This window comes from Podarcis gaigeae (genome assembly GCF_964106915.1).
Source record: "Podarcis gaigeae genome assembly, chromosome: 2".
Taxonomy (NCBI): Eukaryota; Metazoa; Chordata; class Lepidosauria; order Squamata; family Lacertidae; genus Podarcis; species Podarcis gaigeae.
In genome coordinates, this window is record NC_139679.1 from 43,831,451 (window position 1) to 43,844,939 (window position 13,489).

General features: G+C 51.2%; 1 protein-coding gene across 4 annotated transcripts in view; it reads left to right on the forward strand.

The window, feature by feature from the left end:
- Nucleotides 1–13,489, forward strand: part of CAMSAP3 (calmodulin regulated spectrin associated protein family member 3) — a 45,321-nt gene that overhangs the window by 23,715 nt on the left and 8,117 nt on the right. The window contains exons 3-12 of one of the 4 annotated variants that reach the window (XM_083726015.1): nt 2,280–2,414; nt 4,073–4,171; nt 4,816–4,848; nt 5,862–5,909; nt 7,630–7,768; nt 7,923–8,062; nt 8,574–8,667; nt 10,193–10,244; nt 12,105–12,178; nt 13,260–13,332. In XM_083726015.1, the coding sequence (XP_083582141.1) occupies nt 2,280–2,414; nt 4,073–4,171; nt 4,816–4,848; nt 5,862–5,909; nt 7,630–7,768; nt 7,923–8,062; nt 8,574–8,667; nt 10,193–10,244; nt 12,105–12,178; nt 13,260–13,332 (887 nt within the window). The remainder of the gene's footprint in view (nt 1–2,279; nt 2,415–4,072; nt 4,172–4,815; nt 4,849–5,861; nt 5,910–7,629; nt 7,769–7,922; nt 8,063–8,573; nt 8,668–10,192; nt 10,245–12,104; nt 12,179–13,259; nt 13,333–13,489) is intronic. The other 3 variants (XM_083726016.1, XM_083726017.1, XM_083726018.1) reach the window with 3 other exon arrangements.

A 13,489-nucleotide genomic window follows, 5' to 3' on the forward strand; every position in this document is an offset into this window, starting at 1 on the left:
GGATAATGGGAGTTGTAGTCCAGCAACATCTGTAAGGCCACACATTGGCTACCTTTGGTCTAGTTTCATTAGTTCAACATTTTATTTTCTTGGTGAAAAGGCTTCAGACTTGCAATTCCTTCCGTGCAGCCTGAAGAGGTACAGTCCAGAGAAACCTTCATCACTTGAATTTAGCTGATTGTATAAACTCTTCATCCTCATATCGTTGTGAGGCAAGCCTTGAGCAGTATTCAGTTGTCCTGTTGGCACAAGGATTTCCACTTGGGCAACTGGGCTTCCACCACTACCACCTTTGCCTTGCATGTGCCATGCAGCCTCCCTAAATCTACTCCAGAGGATTGGAGAAACCCCTGGAACAGCTTTGCAGGGGGAGGAGAGGGGAAGAACATTCCGTTGCACAAGCAAAAATCCCCGTGCTGATGGAACATTCACTTTATGCTGCGTTGGATATTCCCCTCCCCCCTTGACTCAGCAGAGACTTCACTTTTTTCCATTTCTTGTTAGCAGATCACTGCTGGCAGAAAATCTTCTAGTGCTGCTTCTGCCATGGGGGTGAGGTTGTAGGAGGGAGAGTTCCCTGTCACATTTTCTGTTCAGGAGCTTACCAGACAAAAATACCATTATTCAGGGCCTGGGACCTTCCTTCATATTTCCATAGGAAGTGGCTCAAGTTTATCCCACCTGCTTAAACCTCTTGGCTAGAAGGATTTCAGCTTTGCTTGGAGAGACCACAGGCAATTTTGGGTCTTCCAGTCTAATGTTCTATCTGCTGCTTCTCTCCCCATGTCTGTACATCACAACTGTGACCTTTGTCAACCACTGCAAGTCCACTGTGGACTGCAAATGGGTCCTATCAAGAAAGATGCTGTCTTCCATCTCCCCCTGGCACTTTAGAATATCAGAAGGCAGCTGGCATTGTTGCTAGGGTCTTCGCAGAGATAATTGGCTTGTAGGATATCCTATTAGACCTGCCCAGAAGCAGCAGAGGCTGTTGCTCCTGGACCCATAGTTCCTGGGCTTGGGGCACTGAGAGATCTTGCATGCAGAATTTGGAGGGAAACACGGGGGCAGGCAGACTGCATGCATGATGACGATGCTGGTAATAAAGCCCAATATCTGCACCTAGCACATGTTCCCTTTGCCCCCAGGCTGCTCTCATCCAGGTTCTCCTTAACAGTATTAAAAGCTTAAGGCAACTAATCTTCTCTCCTGTGGTGTAAGACTGGGACTGAGCTTGCTCAGTCAGGCACTGCAAGGGGGATTCTCATGTTACCATGATCTGGCCCAAGACTCCAGTCCTTGTAGTGGGGTGGGACAGCTGAAAATAATGCCAATATATTTCACATCTGGCAACTAATGCACCCTTTTGGCTTCAGATAGTACATGGGTAGAGGAGGCTAAAAAGCCCAGGACACAAATTTGCACAGCCCTCTAGCAACTATGGCGGCTCATTTACCAGAAGTAATGTATTTAGCATTAACTCTGAAAGTGTATACTAGATTCTGACCAAACTAAGCCCCCTAGAGCAAAATATACACCAGGAAGCTTAGTTTGGTCAGAATCGAGTATGCACTTCCAGAGTAAATTCATCTCCGTGCTGCCAACCTGCATCTGCTGGTAACTCCATTCATTCTGCTTATTCACCCCAGCCAAGACGCTGTCCTTCCAGCATGCCCCCGACACTCAGTGTGCTTTATTACACTGGAGAAAGCAGCTTATGCCATGGAGGGCTAGCCTGTTGCCCTGTGATAGGAGAGCAGAACATACCATATTTTTTGCTCTATAAGACTCACTTTTTCCCTCCTAAAAAGTAAGGGGAAATGTGTGCGTGTCTTATTGAGCAAATGCAGGCTGCGCAGCTATCCCTGAAGCCAGAACAGCAAGAGGGATTGCTACTTTCACTGCGCAGCGATCCCTCTTGCTGTTCTGGCTTCTGAGATTCAGAATATATTTTTTCTTGTTTTCCTCCTCCAAAAACTAGGTGCGTCTTGTGGTCTGGTGCATCTTATAAAGCGAAAAATACAGTAGTTGATCTGTGTCTCTGAACTTTAGGAAGCAGGTAGAAAAGTAAACTGAACTTGGCAATTCATCCTGAGGAATGATGGAGCTTGCTTGCACCTGTCCCAGCATCAATGGGAAGATAGTTCTCCCTTTTCCTGTGTAATTTCACACCTAGGGGTGACACCAACTATGTGGCTGGCTCCATTTGTGGGGTAAGGATACCCTCGTGGCTGAACACAGGTTGCCTAACTTGTCTCTCTTCCTTGCCACACGTACAGGGTGCGCACCTGGCATTGATTGACTCACTGATGACAGCGTTTGCGTTGGAAGCCACCAGCTCACTCAGTGTTACACCAGGCACTGATCTGGCAGCCATCTCCTGGGACCAGAAACTTCTGCACTGGATAGACATGGTACCTTATTTATTTATCAATCAATCAATCAATCAATCAATCAATCAATCAGCTATTCTTGATATTTGTGCTTCCTCCAGATTACTTAGGTGTGCATAGAGAGAGTTAATGTCCCACTTTATTCACACAGCAAGTTTGTTTGATTCTCTACTCCAGGAACCTTTACTCCTCTAGAGGTCAACTACAACTCCCATCAGCCCCTGCAAGGATAGCCAGTGGCCAGTGATGGTTGTAGTTGTAGTTCAGCAATATCTGGAGGGCCAGAGGTTCTCCACAGCTGCACTAGTCCATGCCCAGCTGCACTGTCCAACCTCTGACATGGAAAATGTGAGGTTGGAGTAAAATGGTTTGGATGGATTACTTACAATTTGTGAGCCCTTCGGGGACATAGATTTATCCTACTAAAAATTGCTATAAAATCTCACCTGGAGCCCAAAGGATAGGGGCAGGATAATAAACATAGTTTTTTCATTGGTTTTGAATATGACCTCATAGAAACTTGGGATAAAATAAAAGGGGCAGTTCCTTGATTCTGTTCCGGCCCGTTTCATTCTAGCACCAACTTGCTGCTGTTGTGAAGGGGTGCTGGGCTTACTTTGTGTACATTTAAGCTCAAGTGGAGTTGCATTTCATTGCCCTTTCCTCTCCAACAAAAGTTTTTTTACACCCACGTGCCAATGGGGGATTAACTTCATGCATCTGATAAAGGGATCTCTAATCCATGAAAGTTTATCCCTGTAACACATTTGTCATCTTTAATAAGGTGCCACAAGTCATTTATCTCTCTTTTTGGCCTGGACTCAGGAAGGCAGTCATAAAAATATCTTTTATTTAAATTAGTTTGACTTTTATTGTATCCTGTGCTGAAGAAAAAAATCAATAAAAATACAGTCATACCTCGGTTTTGGAACAGCTTACTGTATTTTCCCGTGTATTGGATGAGGTTTTTTGACACAAAAATCATGTCAAAGGTCGTCCAATACATGGATAGTGGCATGGGGGGAGATGCCGCTGGAAGTGCTGGGTGGTGGCATGCAGCTTCTCCCGATGCTGCTGCCTACAGGGAGCGATCTGGGGGCACTGGCTGGCGGCACGCAGCTTCCCCTGATGCCGCTGCGCATGGGAAGCACTCCTTGGATTGTTTCCCGCGCGCGCAGCAGCATCAGGGGAAGGTGCCCTCTGGCCAACCTGCTGGCTGGTTAGAGCACAACTTCCCTCGATGCTGATGCGTGAGGGAAACACTCCCTGCCTGTGTGCGGGAAATGATCTAGGAAGTGTTTCCCGCCCACAGCTGCATGGGGGGAGAGGCTCAACAACTTTGAGCCATCTCCCCTCATTTTCTTAAAATTAAGTCCCCCAAAATAGGGGGGAGGGTCTTATACATGGGGGCGTCTAATAGACAGAAAAGTATGGTAGTTCCCAAATGCCGCAAACCCAGAAATGCCTGTTCCGGTTTGCAAACTATTTTTGGAAGCTGAACATCCAACGGGGCTTCCGATTGGCTGCAGGATGACAATCAGAAGCCACGCTTTGGTTTTTGAATGTTTTGGAAGTTGAACGGACTTCTGGAACGGATTCTGCTCGACTTCCAAGGTATGACTGTATTTATAAAAAGCAAAACAAAAAACAACGGCATGCCCCTTGCTTCCTCCCTCCAGATCATCCACAAGATACAGCAAAGCAGCGAGCAGGAGTGCATTCAGCGGGCTGCTCCAGGAACAGACGGCCAGACCCAGGCCTCCAACAGCGGTCCCAAGGTGCGTTTGCTTGCCTCGTGCAGCTTCCTTCTGAATGGAGCAGGGAGGGAGCCTGGACTTGTGGCGTAGCTGGAGTGGGAGGGAGGGAGGCCATTTGTGGGCCCTGCCCCAGTAGCTAAAGCGTGGCGACGGAAGGGTGGCTTTATCCATGCCGGCTTTGTTCTGTGTACAAGCCACACCCTTTCCCTCCCGCTCTTTCCTTCGAAGATAGAATTCGCTTCCTCCCTTCTGACTGACTCCCCGCCCCCCCAACTCTAGCTTATGTTTGGGAACTCCCTGCACCCCAAGGATTCCCTACCTCTCCCCCTTGTAAATCTGCTGCTTCACCCTCCTCCTGTGAGGTGGCCTTTGTCTGCTTTGTCCTTGCTTTGTGGGCAACCAGAGATCCTTGACTTCTCCCCCAAATCCATTCTGTGGAGCTGGCTCACTGGCTCTGTTGGCCAGAGTGGTCAGACCATATAGAGGGGGGCGGAGGCGGGTTGCCTGCCTGAGAAGCTGCCCCGTTCATGTTCCTGATGGGCCCAACGACGAGCCCTCATCCCAGCCCAAGCTGCCCCTCCGGCTTTCTGTGCTGCGAGTGCGATACCGTCACGATGTGTTATGTGACAGAGCTGTCTTTTTCTGCATCTTTTCCTCTGCTTCAGTGTCCCACAAGGTGGTACTGGAAACTGGTTCCTGTAAGTGGGTGGCTTTACTTATTATCTCCCTGCTGCTTTTGGCTCCTGCGCTGCATGCCAGGGGGACCCAGAGCAAAGGATGCTGGGGATTTAGGACCTTGGAGCAGAGATACCTGAGTGTGTGTGTGTGTTTCAGTGAGGGAAAGGCTGAGGGGACGACATTGCCTGCTCCCTGTGGGATGGGCACCTGCCTGAACTTTGGGGAGACTTTGAGGGCAGAGGGGACCCTGTCCCGGGAGGAGGAGGAGGAGGAGGAGGCGTGTTCCCACATGAGACACCAGCTGCTGGGATGCTGGTATATCCCAGCATCCTTTGTTCTCATCTCCCTTCCCTCCGCAACCCGCTCCTGCTTTGCTCTCTCTTAGCTCCGCGTGTTGGGGCACATGAGGGTTGGGTTCTGGCGGTGGCGGTGGGTGCTTAACGGATCTCTTCTTCCTGCCCTGAATAACGCAACCTCCTTGGGGTTACAGGTGCCCTGGGGTCTAACGGACAGGCAAGAGGGACTGCCTCAGAGATCAACCGAGAAGCCCCGGTTTTCATTTGTGCAGAGGGGTTAAGAGACAGCCAGAGCAGGGCAGCTCATGCCTGGAGCTGCCAAGTAGGAACAGCATGCTAGTTACACGACATTCCTTTATTCTCCCCTTCTGTGTTGCCTTCTGTCCCCCTCCCCCTCAACCCGCCATTTGCTTGCTGCCCAGCTGTACTCAGTGCAGCCCGGAGTGCGGACTAGTCCGAACGTAGGCCTGGATGCTACATTGCGTTTAGTGTTCAGGAGTGTGGGGTGCTCCGGAAGGGAGAGAGGGCTCTCTCAGGAGCCCCAGGTGCATGCTGGGGAGGCTTTAATCACCCCAGGCAGAAAGCTAGGCCTTGGCCAGGCCTTCCCTGCAACCCCCTACCCCTACCCCATCCCCCAGCCTTGCAAGGCAGCAGCAGCAGCAGCCCTTTCCTCCTCTCTCCTCCCTCCTTGCGGGTGCATTGATCAGGCTCTCTCTTTTCTTTGCTATTGCATCCAGCATGCCATCGCTTTTTGTTTGAAGGAGTCGGGGAATAAGCCTCCTGTGGTAATGTATCCGTCGGCGCGTGCCTCCCACCGCCTGCCTGCACCACCTTGCCATCCACCCGGGTTGCTGTTTTCTAGGACTTCGGGCCATTCCTGCTGCAATGGGCCTGGGCCGCCTTTCTCCCCTGCCCCACAAGCTGCCACCTTGCCTGGGGCTTGGAGAGGCGAGCTTCCCTCTCCGCTGTGGACATTTTCCAGGGTCCTCCTCCCTCCACGTTCAGAGCAACCAACAGCCGCCTCCAATGCCCACAAGAGACCTGCCATTTGCCCTCAGTTCTTGGGAGTTCGCCTCATCTCATTGCTCACCCTCCAAACACAATCAGCCCCTCGCCTTTCCAGAGCCTGCAGAAATCCGGGGTTGCATTTCTTGTTTTTGTTAGACACTCTGGTTTTTGTTCTATTTTAGGACGTTTAGTGTGGGGGTGTCTACCGACTTTTCTCTCTAGAGCTGTAAGGTGTCAGGATGGGAAAGGTGTGGGTGCAGCCAACAGCACAAACCCTCTCATTACCACCACTGCCCACCAAAACTTCTGCTGTGTCGAGAGTTGACCTGTTTTGGCCTCTGGGGCCAGGTGACCACCTCCTCCCTTGGTTCCTTTGGTCTCTTCTCCTGGGCTGGGTGGGTGGGGGGGAAGGCTTGCTCCATTAATTCCTGGCTTCAGCAGTGGTGGAGGATGGGGTAGAGCATCTGTCAAGCTGGCCTCCAGAGCTTGCTGTCTACGGCCAACTCTTTCCCGCCCCCAGGGACATGGCCCTTTCCCTCTGAAACCTCCCTCCAGCTCATTGCAGCAGGAATGGAGGTACCCCATTTGCCTCTCTCTTTTTTTCCCCCCACCCTTTATTTTTTGCTGGCCTGCTGGGTGTCTGTGCCTGTTTGTCTGTCTGTGCACCCCTTCCCCCCTCCCTTTGCCCTGTGCAATGTCTGCGCACGGCCTGCCCTGCTCTGTGTGTGTCTCTGGTGTGGGGGCTGCCTTTTGTTGTCTTGTCTGCTGTGTCCTGGGGTGAGGACAAGCATGTTTCCTTGGAGTGGGAAATGCAGTTATTTAGCAGGACTGACTTGCTGGCTCCTCTGTCTTCTCTCCTGCCCAGGGCAGATCCCCTCCCCCAATTTAGCATCCCCCCACAGCCATTGTGGCCCTGCAGCCCACTGGGCCTAGCACTAGGCCAGAACCTCCCCTTGGAACATTTGTGTGGTGGGGAGAGTGAGGGGAGCTGGCAGCTGGTCCTTGGGGTCACTCAGAGCTGCTACAGAAGGGAGAGTGTCTCCTTTTCTCCTCCTATGCTGGCTGCTTCCTCTTCACTTCCCTCTTGCTTTTCTCCTCCTTGGCTGACACAGAGGGACCTGTGCCTTCGAGGGACTCGCTTGCACCCCCCCACCCCCGCTTTATATCCTTTGCCTCCCTCCCAGCATGCACTTTGCTCTTGGTATTGGGGCAGGGTGGGGGAAGTGTCATATTTTGTGCACACACATTCTTGGGGTGGGAAAGAGGGAGTTAATCTTGGCTGGTTCTTCCCTCCCTGGGTATTCCCCGGAAGAATTTCATGAGGGTCTCCTGCATGGTGGTGAAGTTGAGGGTGGGATGGAGGAGCTTGGGGTGTGAGGCCCTGGACTGAGAGGAGGCAGGGGGTGCATTCTTCAGGCTTTTTCAAGTGTCCCTCATGTGGGGACCGGCTCCTTCCGTCGCTGTGTTGACTTCCTCCTGCGTTTCTGCCCTGCACAGATCCGCTATCGGAAGGACAAGGCGCTGCCCAAGCAGACTCCCTGCTTCCCTGCCATCACTGGCATGAAGGACCTGGCCAGCGGGGGCGCCATTGCTGCCACCATCCACTACTACTGCCCCCAGATTGTGCGCCTTGAGGGTGAGTCGGTGCTCTGGCTCCTGGGTGGAGGGATGGGACGGCTGCTCAGAGCTTGCAGCCGTTGTGTGTGCATTGCTTCCACTCGCACATGTGCTTGTGCACACGCATGCACTCTGCACGCTGATGGCTATTGTGTGCTTCCCTTGCCCGGTAGACGTGTGCCTGAAGGAGACCATGTCGGTGGCAGACAGCCTGTACAACCTGCAGCTGATCCAGGGCTTCTCTGCGGACTATTTGGGTGGCTCCTGCTTCCTCTCCTTGGAGGACCTGCTGTACATGCCGCCTATGCTGAGGGTGAGTGCTGGGACTAGGCAGGAGGTGGGGCAGTCCTCCAGCCCCTCTGAAAACATGGCTGTCCTGCCTGCAGAGCTTCGGGGGCAGAGGAGCTGCTTGGAAGGAGCCCTGGCATGGCAGAAGGAAGCCTTGCTCCGTGCCCCGTGTGGCTGCTCAAGTGGAGCAAGTGGGGATTAGTGTTTGGTCTGAGCGTCCAGCCTGCCTTGGCCCTAATGAATCTTGGCTGGGGCCTCCGGCTGTACTAATTGGAGGCTGATCGTGCAAGAACAATGAGGCCCTTCTGCAGTGGGTGACAGGGCAGTGCTGGGGGCGGGGATTGTGGTGGGTCAGAAGAGAGACGTTGTAGGCACCAGGAAGAGTTCTTCTCAGGAGTGCTACCTGCAGATGGAGATGGTGGAGCAGAGACTAGGTCCTCCCCCTTGTTTTCTGGACCCAACTCTGGCTAAGTGAGGGGAATGAAGGCTGCTTCCTCCAGAGACTATTTGGCTAACTCATTGCCCTTCATCCCCAGATAAACGTCGGGGTGTTCCTGGCAGAGTTGTTCCTGTGCTTTGAGGTGCTTAAGCCTGACTTTGTGCACCCAAAGGAGCTGCCTGGACTTCAAGGTAAGAAGGTGGCAGGTGTGCTTGTATGTCTGTGGCACCCAGGAAGCTGCCCAGGTTCACGGGCTCGCACTGCTTTGGCTTGCTCCTTGTTGTGTGTAAACTGGCTGCTAGTGCCTCTCTGGGGTTTCAGGCCCAGAGCCTTTCCCCCTGACCTACCTGAAGATGCTAAGGGTGCTGGAGTCTAAGGTATGGCTCCCCCCACCCTCCACACCTTAGTGGTAGCAGGTAGCTTGAGGAGCAACTAACCCAGGATAGGAGTGAGGCAGTCCTTTCCCAGCCCGCAGAGCTGTGCTGTTTTGGGTATGTAGTACTGCCAGATATTTGTCGGTACATTCATTATGGGCAGACTCTTATATTTGGTATTCTATGTGCTGATAATTTTCATTGTGCTGAGCAGGCAGAAAAACCCAAACTACCTCCCCCCCCCCCCCGAATAACTTAACACCCATCCCCATTTAATAATTGTAGCATATATGGCAAAAAAAATAATTGTTTGTATACTTGTGAACACGAGAATTATGATTTTTGAAGTATATGGAATGCTGGTGGGATAATTAGAGTAGAGGAGGGAGCACAGTCGACATGGGGAGAGAAAGGAAGAAGCGCAGAACATCTTAATTGCAGCTGTATCTAATTGTTTCTGAAGACATTATTACTAGTTGCATGCTTTCCAGACATTTTGCAAATCTGGGGCCCGCGCGCCTGCTTTTTCTTAATTTTGAGAATGAAAAGCTTCTCTTAAAGCCTTAGGAAATTTGTCTTCCACAAGTTATCTGTTACAGTTTGTACAATGTTTTGAACTAGATAACTGGCAATCAGGTCCTCCCTTCCTTTTAAGGGGGAGATGGAAAGAGGGTATAGCATATGCCTCCCATATTACGTGGTATAAACCAAAGGTGACTGGTATTTTTGTTTCACACCTTGTAGTCACTTTGATCTGATTAATTGAACAAACATATTCTGTCTGTGGAGCATCAATGGATCCTGTTCCAGGATTTAGATTGTGCTTGCCTTGGCTTTATCTTGACCAGCGTTCACGGCTTTTCCAAATACTTGTTAAAACCTTGGCCCTTCCTGGAAAGTTTGCATTCTGATGTTGCGAACGCTTTTCTGGTCTTGCTGCAAGAAAAGATACCTTTAATCCCCATTGTGCGTTCTGTACATCAGGTGGTAAATTGCATGCCTGAAAAATAAGGAAAAGTAAAGGCTGTGCTATAAAGCCTGTCTGTGCACACAGGTATTTGATAGCAGCCTATCACTGTCACACTTCCCCTGCCGCCCTAAATCAGTTGTCCCACTGAGTAAGTGGAGCAGAGGCATGGGCTGCTGGGAGCTGGCATGCTCCAGCCTTGGAACAATGGCCTCCTGTGTGAGCCGAGATGGGAGCAGGTTCCTCTCCTGCCCTTTGGTACACGTGGTTGGCATTCCCACCCTTTCCTGACCTTCTAGTGACTTAATCCTCAGCGTGAGCTCTCTGCTCCCTTCCCCTCTCGGCTTGTTCAGTAAAGTGGCTGTTCTCTTCCAGATTCCCCTGGGCTGAATGACTCCCTGACGCCCAACAGTGGGAACAACAGCAGGTAAGGGAGCCTCTGCTACTTTCACCACCGCCACTTTGAGCCTGAAACCAGGCTTGCCCTTTCTTGCCCATGCTGGGAGTCAGATTTGGATGCTGTGCTTTGCAAGGAAGGTGTCTGTGGGCTGCTCTCTCTCTCTGGTGCCTCATTCCAGCGCTAGGATTTTGTAAATGGATGATGATGTAGGAGCATGAGAAATTGCCTTATGCTGAACCAGACCTCATTGACCCATCTCTCTCAATGTTGTCTACACCAGGGTTTCCCAAACCGTTTTGGGGCTACAACTCCCATCATCCCTAGCTATCATAATCTGGTCAGGAATGATGGGAACTGTAGTTTCAGACAGGGAGCCTCTCCCAACCCTACCTAGAGATGCCAGGGATTGTCTTCTCCAGGGCACCAATTCCCTACCTTTTCACCCACCAAGAGGACAGTCCCTGCATTCTGCCATGTCAGCTCCAGTTCCAGCTTATAAAACGAAGCTGCTTTAGCCCGAGTGTGTTGCTATCACTAGCTTCCCTGTCTGGCAGCGTGGCTAGCCAGTCTCCCATGTATGAATCAAAGCTGTTGGGAAGCCTTAGACGGGAGTCATGTCCAGACTGCGTCATGTCCACAAGCCGTGATGTTGCTGACAGAGGACTCCAGGCAAGGAGCCAGTGGCTCTCAAAATGTTGCTGGACTCCAACCAGCAACAACCAATGTGGCTGCTGGTCAGGAATGATGGGAGTTGTACGCTGCTGGTGGCTTAACTGTGCCCTTCCCAGTAGTGCTCAAAAACTGTGAATCCCTTTAGGAATAGTTAACTATTGTCTCTTCAAAGGGGCAATGTTGCTGTTGCAGCTGGCAGAGGTCTGGGAGAGTCCTTGAGGTCCTTAACGATTTCTGTGCTGTTGACATAAGAGTCCTTGCTTTCCTAAAAAAAACCTCCACTCAGCAGCTTGCTCTTCAGATGTGTTAGTACTCTGAAGTGCCACAGCTTGACCTTCCCCCTCTGCTTGCCTAGGAGGCCTCTCCACATATTAATATTAGACAGTCTTTGGGGAAACGTGATCTGGAAGGAGTTATTCCTGCAATCAGGGTGGGGAGAGCTCCTTATGTTTTTTGTGGTGGCTCTTTGCCTCCTTATGTTTCAGGACGGTTGGACCTTCCCTTGCTCTGGGGAGAAAACTGCGTCCCTGGCACTGTCAGTGTGTGAGTCGGGTGCTCCCTTCCCCTGATCAGCTGTAGCTGCTGATCAGGGGAGTCTTCGTGGTTTACCTGGATTGAGTTGCACTGGTGGAGTAAAGGGGAAAGCTCTCTTGGCCAGAGCAGCTGCTCTCCCTTTGCTCCAGGCCAGCAGAAATTGTAGTTCTTCTTGCAGGGCAGGTGGGTGGGTGGGGGTGTGACTGGGCAAGCTTCTGATCTTTAAGGTAGGCACAGCTTTCCTCCCATGTGCAAGTTATGGGAATGCCTTTAGGCAGCAAATTAAAGGAACTTGTTCCTGCAAGTCTGTTCACTTCATTTGCCAAACGAATGAGCGGAATCAACACTTAGCAGAGTGCCTACATGTTCCACGTATAATGTAATGCAGTGATTCTAGTGTTGTGCAAATTCCTTCTTGGGTTTCTAGCACCCCTCCCCTTTAAAAAAAACAAATGCAACAACCCACACCAAACTAGTCCTATTTCCTCAAAGGACTAGCTTTCAGCACCCAGTTTTCCTCTGCTGACTTCGCTTGTGTGAGTGCAGTCTGTGTTGGTGCGGCCAGAGAGGATTGTGGCTGGAGGCCTAACCAGTGTGCAGCAGCATCTGCTTCTCTCTGTGTGATAACAAGTTTTGTAGCAATGTTCTTAATCTGATCTCATCTCTTATCCCCCCCAGTAGCTCCCCAGTTTTCAGCTTCCGCCACCCACTGCTGCCTGGAGGGCAGGCACAGTCTCCGCTCTGTGGTTCTTTAGGTAAGGTGCTGCTGTTTTCTCTAGTCTTCCCCACCCACCACCAATACAAACCACATACAAGCTGTGGGGGAAGAAAAGGAGTCCTTCAGTTCTGTTGGGGGTAAAAGGTTAAGCAAAACACATGCAAGTCTCTTGGAGGTCCTTCTTAAGGCGTCATGATCATGACTGTCGGCATCCGCAGGGGCTTGTTTCTGTGGTTTCCAAAGCTCTTGGTCCTGGATAGCTGTTCAGCTTTACCCCGCAGCTGCTGCACATTTCTCAAGAGCAACAGAGCCATAGTATGCCTGCCTTAGATGGCACAATTTTAAGATGCTTTGGTAAAGGCCCAGTATGCTAGATTCATGGCATGAGTAAGGGTGAGCTCTGTTGATCCTCTTGTAAGGCAATAAGGGCTGCAACCCTGTGCAACCAGAGAGGGGAAAGCTCTGCCCTTCTGGATGCTTTGAATCTCTTAACTCCCATCCGGCCCAGCTGGCATGGCCCAAGGCCAAGGACGATGGGAGTTGTAGTCCAGTTATGCTTGGAGGGCTGCAGGTTCCGCCTTCCTGGTTTACACCTGGAACTTTGTTTGTGAATAGGCATGCACAAAATTGTACTGTGTAAACTGGCCTATCATGGGAAAAGAACATTCTGAGAAGGCAGATTTTAATCTACATCTCACATCAAGAAATGGCCCTAGACAGCCTGAGATATATTTGAGCTTGGGCTGCTGATGTCGTGCCCTCATGGGCCTTTGGTTTCCTTTCAAACACATTCTTTGTGAAGGATCCTTGTCAAAGTAGAGTGGCTCTCCTTTTGTGTACTTGCTCCTCCTTATTTTGACATGGAGGATGCTGTCCCCCAAGGACAGCCTGGGCCAACTTGGAGCCCTCCAGATGATTTGGGTTGTCACTCCCATCAGCCAGAGCAAGCATGGACAATGGTCAGGGAGGGATGGGAGCTGGAGTCTGAAACATCTGGCAAGCTGCTTGGATTCCTCCTACCCCTTGACTTGAGGGCCTTGACTCCTGCCACCAAGTCTCTAGGACAACCCTGCGATATCTTCTTGTTCCTCTGATTTGGGTCCTTTTTGTGTCCTTAGGCTCCCTGCATCACTCCACATCCATGTCCCATGTTGAGGGCTTTGGTAAACCATGGAGCAAGAAGCAGCTCAGGTGAGGAGCACGGGGGGTGGATTTCATATGGCCAGAGGAGGGGACAACTTCCCAGACCTCTGCTTATCCACCGACTTGGGATACAGAGTTCTGAGAAGCAGTACCAGCAGGTTGTGAGTGGAAGGTGGGCTTGGAATGTCCCAGCTTGTCCATCCTT